Genomic DNA, 14,112 nt, shown 5'->3' on the forward strand with positions numbered 1-14,112 from the left:
TATTTTGGGGGGCAATTTAGTAATATCTATTATATTCATAAATACTTTTATCTTTTTGCACTGTAAATAGTTTTTATAATCATAAAAAGTTTTACTTTTTTTATACTGCATTCTATAATTTCTGAAATTCTTGAATTTGATTACAAAAACATGTATACTTTAAAATTAGAAAAATATAGTGATGACTTTTAGTAGTTCAGATTTCAAGGAAACATTTTATTTACCAGCTCTACAATAATTTACCTATACGGCCTTGGAAGGTTTTGTCAGTGTAGAAATAGCCCATGTTCAAGAGCTCACCATATGGAGGACTGGAACACGCTTCCCATTTGGTAATAGTCCCCCATGACCCAAATTCTGTTTCCTGAAGCCAACCCAAATATCTCGCAACACAGTCTCCACTACAGATCGGCTGCCAAGCTCCCCCCATTGTATCTGAGACATGTGTGCATTTGTAAGTACCAATATTTAAAAACTAAAAATTCAGGTAGTTTCTTAGATAGTAATGATAATTTGTTTTTAAAGTCCATCACCTCAGTTTTCATCTTACCTCATCCCTTTTATTGTGTCCTTTGATACTAGGAACTTCATAAGTGTATCAATAAATATGTTAATACATAATCAAGAATAATCCTGTCAATGTAAGAAACATCCACACCTACAGAGAATATTCTTCCTGACAGCTGCCAAGAAGCAAAAGTCTCAACCGATTGAGAAAATGCCCCAGAAAATGGCAGTTTTGCAGCTTATTTAATACGTTAGAATCAATGGAAACATAAGGAGGGTTATATAAAGTCCACTGGTGGTAGATAAAGGGGATGAGAGAAAGCAAAGCAGGGAAATTTCTGGGACTGGATAAAAAGTAAAATGGAGAGACACAAACTTCTTTTACATTGGTGGGTACATTTATAGCACATAGAGCTGGTATTTGGGGAACAAAATGATGAAGGATTCTGTGGTCTTGTGCTCTGGTGCAGTGGGTATACCCTGAGGGGTCTGGAAAAGGAGATTACTCTGACACTTCAAAGGTATGTTACTTAAGATGCAAAAGACAATAGACGAGCTCATGTAAGGCAAAAACTGACCTTTGTCTAGAAAGCTTGACAGGCCTAGGATGTGGCTACCCACCACAACCTACTTTTAGTTAGAAATGTTTATGTTTAGACCATCCTATGTGGTTACTTTTCGTCCTTGAGTTTGTAGGGCCCACTGCGCTGACCTCCTCTGACCTTGTCAGGTTTAGCACATGTTCCCTTTTTTGTCCATAACGCCAACTTCAAACACTACTTTAGAAATATCGTGGAATTCCATACCTGTACTTTAGAATACTTCCTTAGTGAATTCTCCTTTCCAAAATCTGCCAGCCCTATATTTCTGAGTGAACTTAAGAACATTGTGTGTATGTGTGTGTGTGTGCATACGTGTGCATGTGTTTGAAAATTCAATTTAAAATTGATGACAGCGAATAAGTTTTTGAAATTGCTATTTCCCAGGTACTGTTCAAGGAGGAGATAAATTCCAGATGGAAATGTCACAAGTGGGATTCAGCGCAGATTACTCTCCTCAAAATGTATGTATATCAGATAACTTCCAGCCATGCTGTCATTCAAGTTAACACTTCTGGGCACAGTAGCCTTATACCTAAAATGGGAAAAACAATCATCTAGTGATCAACAGTTCTGATTTCTAGTCATAGTCATTTAGTTTCTTTGTGCTGTTGATTTGCCATCCAAAAAAACGAAGTTAATAATGCCTTCCCTTCCCTATTTCACAGGGATTTTGTATGGGGAAAAAAAAAAAAAGATAATATACAAGAAAGCCTTTGAGCACTCCAGGGGACAGGCACTATATTAATTCAAGGTATTATCATTGTAGGAATTTCCTTTGAATCAATTACCTACTGGAAAAGTTTGTTAAAAACACAAACTCTTGTCATCATTATCATTGTTGAATTCTGAGTTGCTGTAATTATTTCTTTTCTAACAGCAGAGACAGAAAATAGTTGAAGAAGTAAGGAATTAGGAATGTGAGGTGGGAAGTCTTCTTAGCCCAGAGCAAAGCCCATTCTTCTTTCTTAGAGACATCTATCTCCCGGGCCTCTGATTCTAACTAAACTCAGGATATAAGCAGAGTAGTAAAAGGGCAAAGAGATAGGTGACACTAAGAAACATTCAGGGAAAAATATGAACTCAGAAGATTTAATCAGCAGAACAAAGGGCTAGACACAGCTTATTTTCTCTCTAGAATTAAAAGTGCTAACTTTTCTTGGATCACTAATCGTTAAAGATACTCATAATAGTTACAGGTCTTGCCCTCAGGAAAAAAAATTGTAAAGGAATTCACACAGAGAGAACTTTGCACACAATTTCCTGAGGTCTTTGTACCTTCCCTGACACCCCTTACTGCACCCCAGATTCAGAGTCCCGGATTTATGACAGTTATTTATATAATAGCATGGTCTCTTATTCTCAAAATAGAACACATCGTTTCCCTATTTGCTACTTCTTTAATGGCTTATACTTTTCAATCCAAACTCATATCATTGATGTTTCTTAATATCTAAGATCAAAAATTTTAAGTAATGAATCCCATTCTGACCAACCCTGCCTTCTGCAAGGATTTATAGCTTTAAATATTCAGATCGGGCTTTGAGTCGATCCAAAGTAGCTGGTCCCCTTTGCCTTCCCTGCCGCCCTATGTCTGTCCTCCTTACATTAGATCGACTTTCACAGCTACAGGTGCCTTATGTAGCTGTGTTTTTTTAAAAATAAATGAGATAGGATAGAGATGATGAGGAACATTTGAGAAGGAATCAAGAAGGTGAAGAAGAAAGTTTAAAACAGAATGGGTCTGAATAGGGCCTCCCACAACATAGGTGGGATAAGCACCTTCCAACGCCTCCTCTGTCAGCAGCACTTCCTGTTTCTCACACCTGCCTCATGTCTGCCTGTGAGCTTTTCTTAAGAATCTGTGGATTTCATTAACCAATGTCACCACAAAAAAAAAAAAAAAAAAAAAGAATCTGTGAGCCTGGAGGCTCCCTTCTGATCCCTTTCTAAAGCCTCACAACTGTTCAGTATTTGCAAATACGTGCTTTTGAATTGAAATTTGAATTGAACTATGCTCTTTGTGACACTACAGCTTATTACAAAGATATATCTATATAATGTATCATACTAAATAAAGCTCAAAATAGCATAGCCCAAGGGAAGGCTTGTTCTTCAGCACAAACATATTAAAATAATTCTGAAATACATCAACATATATTCGTATAATTTTACTTCATCATGCTTTTTTTCCTTAAATCTAGACGATTTATTTCAACATTTTTGCTTCTCCTGCATTCTTATGCTTTAAGGGTGATTTGTTTTATTGATCTTCATTTTTCAATTATTTTAGGATATTCTGATGCTGGGTGCAGTAGGAGCTTATGACTGGAGTGGGACTATTGTTCAGCAGACATCTCATGGACATTTGATCTTTCCTAAACAAGCCTTCGACCAAACTCTGCAAGATAGAAATCACAGTTCATATTTAGGTAAAGTATGGCAGCATTTGGCTCAGCAAATTCAAGTTCCTTTCCTTCAAACTAGTACCTTGTTGAATCTCAGGATCACTTTAGCACAGCCCTTAAACTATCATCTATCTATTAAATTTATTACACATATTTATGTTGACTCTGCCAATCAGGCCTTCACCCATAACTACTTAAGGAAACATTGTATTATCTTCACTAATCTCTTCTGGCTGTTCAAGTGGTTGTTATTCCTGGGACATGATTGTGTTTCTCCAAAATAGAAATAGTTCCTAAAAACCAATACAGTAAGTGGTAGTCTTATATTAATTTAGAGTTCTTAGCCTTTTTATTCCTATAATAAGCAGCCACCAATTTTGAGTATCTACTCTGGGACAGTTCCTGAGCTGGCTATTCTTCTGACGTAAACATTTAAACTCTTCCAACAACTCTTGAAGTATTATTATCCCCATTGTACTTTCAAGAGCCAAGGAGGTTAGGCAACTTGCCTAAGGTGCCACAGCTTAGTAAGTGGCAAATCCAGAATTTGGATCTGGGACTGTCTGACTCCAAAGCCTATGTTCTTTCCACTGTGCAACATTACCTTTAAATTCATTTAGTTATTCATTAAAGAAATATTTGTCAAGTGCCAAGTTCATGAGTGGCTGATGGAGACAACCCAAAATCTAGCTTTATAGGTAGATGTCTCACCTATGCAGGACAGTGCTGCCAGTCAAAGGGAAGGAACAGTTCACTTAAGGAAAAAGAAGACATGCCCTCAATGATATGCCCGGGACACTAGGAACTATGCCTCACACATAACAAGAAAGGACCTCTGATCATCTCTACTAACTTTGCAAGCCTATTTAACTAAGATATTCAATAGTACTTATTTTGTAACTCTGTCTCCTAGGTTACTCTGTGGCTGCAGTTTCTACTGGAAAAAGTGTCCACTTTGTTGCTGGTGCTCCTCGGGCAAATTATACTGGCCAGATAGTGCTTTACAGTGTAAACGAGAATGGCAATGTCACCGTTATCCAGACTCACAGAGGTGACCAGGTAAAGTCCATTGTTTAGCAAGTGAAATTAATTTTAGGAACAACTGGAGCAGGTGGGGAGTAGGGAGTTGGTAGAAATAAAATCTACCATTTATTGAGTGCCTACCCTGTGGCTAGCTCTGCAATCTGCATTTACTTGAATATTCTTTAAATCTTTAAAGAGATCTACCATCTTCTTTTGACGGGTCACTGAGAGATTAACTACCTTTCTAAGGTCACATAGCTTTCATGGGGTTGAGCTTTCATTAAAACCCAGTCCCCAGTGGCCTCAAAGCCTGTGTTGTTTGGCTCCTTCCTATTCCATATTTTTAATTCTCCAGATTAATAACTTTATTTAGCCATAATGACAGGCACCTAACCACTGCTTTGTAGGCAAAAGCCCCTCCTAGAGGCCAAGGATTGGGAGGAGAAATAATGAGAAGAAAGAAGCAGGATAGCATTGTAAAAACTGAGCTACTGCATCTGGGCCCGTCAAGGTGAACTGTCGCTTTGACCTTTCTAAAAGTAAAGCAACTCTCTTCTCTGCCACTTTCTTCTGATGTGTGACAGTTTTGTAGTCGGAAGTTGTCATGACTCTGAGTCATGGCCCACTAGAGCGAAGGCCAGCTGATAGATTCCTATTTCCTTACAAAGCAGTTTTCACCCATGGGCTTGGCACATATTTGAAATGAGCATCGTGGATCTCTGAAAACCAACACAGACTTTTCTTCCTTGAGTATCCACAGATTTTTCTTTGGGATTAAGTCTCATTCCACTATCTCTATGACTTTTCCAAGAAGAAGACCTGAGTCTTCGACTTCCTTAACCCAAAACCAACTATGGTCACATACTTTTCTCTCCTCTTTAATATTCTAAAGAAAGGTGCTTTTATTTTGACGAGGAGTCATTTCTTATTCATTTCCAAATCCTTAAGAGGTATTCACAGAGGCATGCATTGAACTTTGGTTGAGTGCAATGAATACTCAAATCCCCAGCCTCTCATTTCACTTTATCTCCTGCTGTCCCAATCTATCTGGCAATTACTCTCCTGACCCAGATCATGCCATAGACACTTAAATCACTCATGTTTTACAACTCCTCTTCACCTAGAAAACTCCTCGTCGTCCTTTAAGATGCAATTCAAGTATTAATCTTTCTAAGTCTTCCTGACTCCACTGCACTGTGATCACACAGCATTTGATACTTGCCTCTATTATGTTTTACCATAGAAGCACAATTATTTGTTCCACCTCCCTCACCCCCTCCCCCCATCTCTATAACACACCCCATATACCTTCTAAGTGTTTCACTTTTAAATGTGGTTTTTGACACACCAGCATCAGAAACACCTGGAGTATTTATTTAAAACACTGTTTTCCGGATCTCATCCTAGGCATTGTATCAGAATCTCTAATAATGGGTCACAGGAATCTGCATTTTAAAGAAACTTTCATGGTGATTTTTGTGCACACTAAGGTTTAAGAGACTTAAATGGTGATACAACCTGAGAGAGGTGACTGTTATCCATCTTTATGTTCTTAGCACTTTATTAATAGTAAACACCCATTTTTTGTCTTGAACGAGTAAATAAAAGTTCAGTATAATATTAGGAGTATATGAATCCCAGGAATCCTAAGGTTACTTTGCTTTATTACTCCAGATTGGCTCCTATTTTGGTAGTGTGCTGTGTTCAGTTGATGTGGATAAAGACACCATTACAGATGTGCTCTTGGTAGGTGCACCAATGTACATGAACCACCTAAAGAAAGAGGAAGGAAGAGTCTACCTGTTTACTATCACAAAGGTAAAAAAAAATTATTACATCAACTTAGTTTAATTTGCTTTAATATTGGTAAATGAAAAGTTAATCTGCATTTTTGCACAATAAAGAAAATTTATGATTGATAAATATAATGATAATTTTCATATACAATATGGTTTACGTTTCATCATTATGAGGATGTCACCATTAAGTTATGATTTTTAAAATCACATTAAAAAGCATAACCTAGACCTTAATATATAGTGCATTGCCATTTTCCATGAAAAGTCTTTGAATATGGATTCTCTTATACAAATAAAGTTATTATAAATACACATCATTTTTTAAATATACACATGTGTACACACACACACACACACACACACACACACACAACACATCTGTGTATTTCTCAAGTATCTTATCCAATTATTCTTTAAATGACAATAACAGGTCAAAACTACCTTGTTAACATTTTACGGTTAAAAGTACAAATCGTACCAGGTGCCTTGGAAACCTCCATGTGATCCTGGATGCTTTCTACATTAGTTTGTCAGGAAATTCCATTGCTTAGTGTAACATTTAGATAATATGTCCAACTCTTGGAATTTCCAGTCCTTTCACATAAAACTTAGCACACTCTAACATGGAAAAGCACAGTTTTTCCAACTTGTAGACTGAACTCTAAATCCATGCACATAGTGACATAGAAAGTTGGATGACTATAGAAGGGAAAAAAGAGAAGCTGATATTAATACAATAAATATAATGCCTAGCTATTGTGATAATGTCCTCCCTTATTTATTTAAATTAATGTAAAAATTAGCCCTTAAACAGAATCAATTAATACAATTCTAAAGCATGTATTGAGTATTCAGTAAAGGGAGGGCATATCTATTTGTTTGAAAATTTAACAAATCCTTCTTTCTTAAGTTTCTTGCTCGTCAACTATTCTTAACTAATTGCTGAAGGTGAGAAGATCTCCCAGTGCTTTATCAAACTTAATAGCAAACTGATTTCTGGAAGATTATTATAGAGGAGAAAGAATCAACACTGACCCAGTTTCATGGTTGAGGGGCATTACTTTCTTGTGAAGTCATGAAATATTTTTATTCTTGATTTCAAAATCTGAAAAAACAATTGTGTCTTTTACAAGGAAGTATCTTTGGGCAGAATTACTTAGCATTTCTTATAATGGAATATTAACAATCTCATTTTTCAGTTCCTATACTATTAATAATTATGTCACTGTTCAGTAATTTTTAAATAAAAATCTAAATTAAGGTATTGTATTTTAATTTGTCTCTACCTAAATTTTATTCAAGATGTTAGTAGATTTTCACCAGAAAATTTTAAAGCAAAAGGTTTAGAAACAGGTGAAGATCCTAATATTGAGGGAAAGGAGACAAAGGAATGGATACTTTCAAGTAGATTGTGTAGCTACAGTAAAGAGAATTGCATCCTTTCACCAGCAGATATTCTATGGCCCTACTTAGTAAAATTTTTATTTATAATTCTCAACATAATTAGAGAATTTTGAAATCTAGGTTTACCATCCTATCCACTTTTAACAGTTGGCAAATTGATTTGGGTATCATCTGCTGAGTATATTAATTATAAAAGTTGTAAGATTTGTTTTAATCGTCTCTCTTTTTTTTCTCTTTTGCAAGGGCATTTTGAATTGGCACCAATTTCTTGAAGGCCCCGAGGGTGTTGAAAATGCTCGGTTTGGTTCAGCTATTGCAGCTCTCTCAGACATCAACATGGACGGCTTTAATGATGTGATAGTTGGCTCGCCTTTGGAAAATCAGAACTCTGGCGCTGTGTACATCTACAACGGTCATGAGAACACCATTCGCACAAAGTATTCCCAGGTAATCTGAACTTCATGGTGATGTATTTATGTGTGAGTAAATCGTGTTAGTGCTACAGAGTATCATGAGGACCATCCGATCCATCTTCTTATTTTGTAACTTTATTCACTCATTCATTAACTATTTAGTGAGCTGCTACTGTGTGTCAAGGACTGTTTTAGACTTTGAGGATGCTGTAAAGAACAGGACAAAATTCTGCTCTTTGTGGATCTTATATTCTTGTGGAGGAGACGGAGGAAAAATAAGATAAATAAAATAACATGTCCTAGATAGTAATACGTGAGAAGGAATTTTTTGAAAAGCTAAAACAGGCATGGGAGGTATCAGGTATTTGAAAGGATGGCAAGAAGGTGATTGAGAAGGCAAAGTTTGAGTAAAGACCTGACCACAATGAGGTAGGAGAGGAATCAGGACCTAAGCTTGCATCAACTCCTTCTCAGCCCACTGATCCTCCATTGCTTTGTGCTGGTTTGTGATTTTTATGTTAAGATTCATGCTGTTTCTTTGATGAAAATGTGGCTGCAAGAATGATAAACAGATCAGATAAGATGTGATTAAAAGATCAATGAAATTTTGTGAAGACTATAGCAACCTAGGAAATGGCTATGTAGCAAATATAACAATGCCATGTAAAAGCTGCCTTTTTCCTGTTACAGTCATGCACTATAATTTCATGTCAAATTTGCTCTTTCAGAAAATCTTGGGATCTGATGGAGCCTTTAGGAGTCATCTCCAGTACTTTGGGAGATCCTTGGATGGCTTTGAAGATTTAAATGGGGATTCCATCACCGATGTATCCATCGGTGCCTTTGGACAAGTTGTTCAGCTCTGGTGAGTCAGTGAGAGCCAGACACAAACCAGATAACTAAAAAATGACCTGCTAAGTAGAACAGATTGCTGTGCTGGTATTGTGGAAAACCCACGTCCATTACATAAGACTCTAGGACACTTACGTGTCATGGTTTACATAAAGGAAGGAATATGTTTTCTCTGGTGGGAGAAAAAAAAATATTTTCCTAACATTAGAACCAAGTTTCTCATTTCTCTGTGGTGAGCAGAAGTGCATTGAAAAGACAAAGCCCTTTAATGATCATCCGGGATATTCTGGAGCACTATCTTCCAAATAGGCTTACCTCAGCGCACAGATAGGAAACTTCATGAGAACAGCCTAAAACTCCTGAGCACTTGGACCACCCAAGTTAAGTGCAACTTCTTGTGTAGTTAAAAGGTATTTTTTTAGAATTATTAGTCATAAACAAGCAGCCATTATTTAGGTTAAGCAGACCTCTCATTGACCTCAGTAGGAGTTGAAGAGCAGTGTGGGGGAACAATAATCAATTCAAGGACAAAAATAAATATACTGGGCTGGTGAGAGAATGGAATCAGAAGAAACTGAGAATTTGATCAAGAGTTCCTAAGAAAATATAGTTCAGCCATTCATTAATTTGTTTCTGTTGAAAAATGTGCTTTAAATGTCCAGATGCATCAAGAATAGAAAAACATTACGTATTGATGCCGTGCTGTTTCTGAATTTCATGATACTGTTTATAGTATCTCACTTGTGCTTTTAAAGGATGAAATGCACTGTATTTGTGCATTGTTTTAATGAAATCTTAGTGTGTAAAAAATAAAACTCAAGGATAATATTTAAGACTAAAAAATAAGAAAATATATTTATCAAATAAAATCAATAAAAATCAATTAAGAGTAGCATACCATTAGAAAAGTACGAGGTGTGATAACATAATTATATGACTGATTTTTAAACAATAAGAAATCATGCTTTTCGGTGAACGCTGCCCTATAACCATCTTGGTAGGCTTCTTCCTTGGTAGGCTATATTCTTACTATACTATGACATTCTCTTTAATATAGTCAATGATGGCCAAACTTTTTCTTTAAAGATGGATTTAATTCTTCAAAAAAATCAAGACACATGAAATCAAATCAGCTTTTTAAGGTTCAGCCAAGCAAGGTTAATGCCATATTGTGGTCACATTCCCATAAGGTGCAGAGACTGGTTTTTCTGGAGACCTCCTGAGCATAATTTTTAAAAAACAAGTTTACAAAAATAACTTAAATCAATCCCATCTCTATTGGGATAAGTGCTCGGCTTCTCAAAGAGATTGACTTAAAGAAATCCTTCACTTAGACGTTGTAGATCTCGTACGTTTGAAGACAGGCTGCATTTGTTGTTTTATGACTGCTTGTCAGGGGACCTGATAGATTCATGATTAACTATTGAAATAATCTTTCAATGGACTCAAGGCCTGAAATTAAAAGAAAATGTTTTCTATGTCTTCTTGTGGTACTTTTCAAAACAGAAAAATTATTAATTATTACTTGCTGCTTTGCAAATAGTTAAGGGTGTGCGTAAGGCTTATTATGATGAAGTACCAATTCCACTAGCCAAGGAATTCGACCATGGGTTCTAATCTCTCACTCGCTAATAACTATTACTCAGTAAACTGGTAAGTTACTAGATGTCTTTGTGTCTCAGACTTTTTCGTTAATAAAATGGAAATAATATTTTTTCTACCCATTTCATAGGAGTGTTGTAGAAGCAAATGAGGCCATGTGTATGGGAAAGCCTTTCAGATATCGAAAAGACTAAACTAGTCATTAGTCTGTAATACCCTACCTGAGATGGACACACCAAAGCCATTTTCTGGCATCAGGCTAGTTGCCACCATCATGATCATATGCCACACTTCAAAGACTCACTGTCAGCCACTAAAGCAACAAGGAAACAACCACGACCACACTCCTTAGCCCTGCCACCCCCACCTTGCCAACTGCTCTCTCCTCTACCTTTGTGAGAAGAGTGAATATCATTGCTTCCACCTGACAAAACACAACAGGGACCATGACTTTGTACTTCATTTGCAAAGAGGCTGCAGATTCATATCCTGTGCTCATGTATGAGTTCATTAAACAAAAAATATTAACTGTGAATTGTGCTGGTAATACAGTCACAAACAAAAAACATATCCTTACCTGCCATCTTAGAGCTTTCAAATCTAAAATACTGCTAAAGTGCTTAGAGAGTGGAGAGAATAATTGGATAATGTTGGCACTGGGTCTCCCTTGTAAAGGTTATAATATGTGCATTCAACAATATGTCAATCTATCTGTTTCCATTTATGTCTTTCAGGTCACAAAGTATTGCTGATGTATCTGTAGATGCTTCATTCACACCAGAAAAAATCACTTTGTTCAACAAGAATGCTGAGATAAACCTCAAACTCTGCTTCAGTGCAAAATTTAGACCTACTAAGCAAAACAATCAAGTGGGTGAGTAGACCTAAAATAATCTGTATGGAGATAAATTTGCTTTTAGTCTTAAATATAATCTATACTTCGAGTTTGTAGCCCCAAAAAATAAAGGTCTGAACTTGAAGACATTTAAATTGCCACACAGTTTAGGTGCCTGAGAATGGTTAATTAGGCATGGAAGGCTTGTTTAGATCTCCCTCTGTCACAATCTCTAGAATGTGATATTCTGCTGCAGAAAGTTGTAATTCTTATGACATAATCATGGACTCTCCCAACTTTATCCTTCGAGTTTCTCTCACCCACAGGTCCCTTACTTAAAACCTTGGGCACAGACAGATTACACTGGATTACAGCCCATATTAAGTGAGAGCACTGTATGTTGGCTCTGCCATAATCTAGATAGACAGAGTGTGTTTAGTACAAGTGCCCCATATTGTTCCTATTCCTGAGGAATCAATAAGCATGAAATATTGAGAGAGAGAATACAAAACAATATATGATTTATACCCAGCATTTTAAATTTTCTAAATAATCCAGAGGAGTGAATAAAAGTCTGAGACATGTTCTATTAGCAAGAAACAGTGAAGAAAACTGTGGGCAAATGTCAAACAGAAATTGTGGTTGTCTCTCTCTTGGACCAGTCAAGTCCCTTTCAGGACCTGGGTGAGGTCCCACATCCTCTTTTCTAACCACTCTATCTTCACTTCATCCCTCCTGAGCTAACTGTCTCCACGCCCTCCATAAGTAGCAATTGATTTAGCACTTGATTAAATTCTACCGTCTTTTGTGTGCTGCTGTTTCATAATCCCCCTGCATCAGCTTTTGGCTCTAAACTTTAGAAACTGGTAGTTTCTACATGCATGTCATTAAGTGGTATACAAACTAACTTAAAGACTGGGAATATAGAGGCAAATTATTTGTCACAATTGATACCAAGAAATAAATAGATTAAGAACACAAAGCAGAAGTTAGATCCACACCTTGGCACACGTTCCCTATTTTCCTACTTTTTCTATATATCTGGCATTTTTCCTTTCAGGTGCTCAAACACTGACCCAACTCTGAGTAGCACATTTCACAGACCTGCCTTATAGCACGTCCATCTGAGTAGCCATGATCAGTTGAGTCAGAAATCATTACCGTGTGACCATTAAGGGGTTAGATGTCATGTGCATCATGGCGACTATAGTTAACAATGCTGTATTTATTATGTATTTAAATTTCAAATATTATTATTTGAAAGTTGCTAAAAGTAGATTTTAAAAGTTACAACAAAATAAAAGTTATAACTGTGAGGCGATGGATGTGTTAACTAACCTTATTGTGGTAATCATTTATACACACACACACACACACACACACACACACACACACACACACACACATATATATTATCACTACACTTTATACTTTAAACATAGACAATATTATATGTCGATGATTATCTCAATAAAACTGTAGAAAAAATTATTAAGTAGCTAGCCTGCCTAAAAGATTAATTTAGAAAATACATAAGCTGGCAGACATGGCTGGCTGGTTACCTCTCCTGGAGCTGAAACATGGATTTCTCATGTCTCTCTTTTCTTTTGACTACACTTAACTCCTTCTGTTGCCACACACTTGGGAGAGGATTTCTGCTCTCAGACACTTTCCTCTCCTTCCACTTGCTGGAGGGCATCTGGGTCTTGCTGTTTGGCACCTTTCCCTTTCAATCTTTTTCCTTGATGCCTTCAGGTCCGTAGAGACAAGCCAATCATGATCATTGCTTAATTGCTTGACTAGCAATAATATTATATAAGACATGAATTCCATGTTGACAAATTTGAAAAATGAATTTATAAAGCATATGGTCTCTATTGTTTACTGTATCAGGTGCATATTCCGGTTTAAATTTAATGACATAGAAATTACTATATTGCCCATGAGACTATTTATCATTTTTACTAAGCTGTTTGAAAAAAATGACACAGTATTATCATGTATACTAACTTTGTCCCAGCTACAATCATCTCCCTATCATTATTTTTCCTTCGCATTATTTTTACCACTTATATTTAGTTCATTTGATTCTGTTATATTTTATCTATGTTGACCTCCTTAAGTCATTGGAGCAAGAAAAATCTTACAATACCTTTAATAGATATTTTAATGTTTTTGGAAGTCTATTCAACATTTAAAATATTGAAAGTAATAAAATAAGATAGAGTAACCCCAAATAAGGCATTTGGTGCTATGAATAGTATCAGATTTCTCTCAATTTTGAACAGCAGACTTTAGCTGAAGGTTCTGATAGTTTAGACACTGGCAACTGACATCAGTTTTATCACATTTGTTTTTCGTGTCTGTTGCCCTGGGTTAGTATTATCTTTGGTTTGTAGATGAGGAAATGGAGGTTCAAAGAGGTTTAACAAATTGCCTAAAGTCGGTCAGCTCACAGATGGATTCAAACCAAGTCTGTCTGATTAAGCACTTATTACTGCAATGTTGTATGCCTTTCCTCATGGAAGCATCTAGAATATGCCAGGTACTATACATCTTCCCTTGGAATATCTCAGTTAATCCTCAAATAACAGTTAATCCCCACAACCGCATAGAAATAGCAAGAACATGGGCTCCGATTTCAAAATTCCCCAAATTTTATTTCTGACC

General features: G+C 36.4%; 1 protein-coding gene across 2 annotated transcripts in view; it reads left to right on the plus strand.

Annotated features, from left to right (window-relative positions):
- Window positions 1-14,112, plus strand: part of ITGA2 (integrin subunit alpha 2) — an 80,998-nt gene that overhangs the window by 45,409 nt on the left and 21,477 nt on the right. For both annotated transcript variants that reach the window (XM_023525131.1, XM_011383610.2), the window contains 7 exons: window positions 1,494-1,570; window positions 3,400-3,538; window positions 4,428-4,573; window positions 6,212-6,355; window positions 7,984-8,187; window positions 8,882-9,018; window positions 11,342-11,481. In XM_023525131.1, the coding sequence (XP_023380899.1) occupies window positions 1,494-1,570; window positions 3,400-3,538; window positions 4,428-4,573; window positions 6,212-6,355; window positions 7,984-8,187; window positions 8,882-9,018; window positions 11,342-11,481 (987 nt within the window). The remainder of the gene's footprint in view (window positions 1-1,493; window positions 1,571-3,399; window positions 3,539-4,427; window positions 4,574-6,211; window positions 6,356-7,983; window positions 8,188-8,881; window positions 9,019-11,341; window positions 11,482-14,112) is intronic.

Source organism: Pteropus vampyrus, unplaced genomic scaffold (assembly GCF_000151845.1).
Source record: "Pteropus vampyrus isolate Shadow unplaced genomic scaffold, Pvam_2.0 Scaffold531, whole genome shotgun sequence".
In the NCBI taxonomy this organism is placed as follows: Eukaryota; Metazoa; Chordata; class Mammalia; order Chiroptera; family Pteropodidae; genus Pteropus; species Pteropus vampyrus.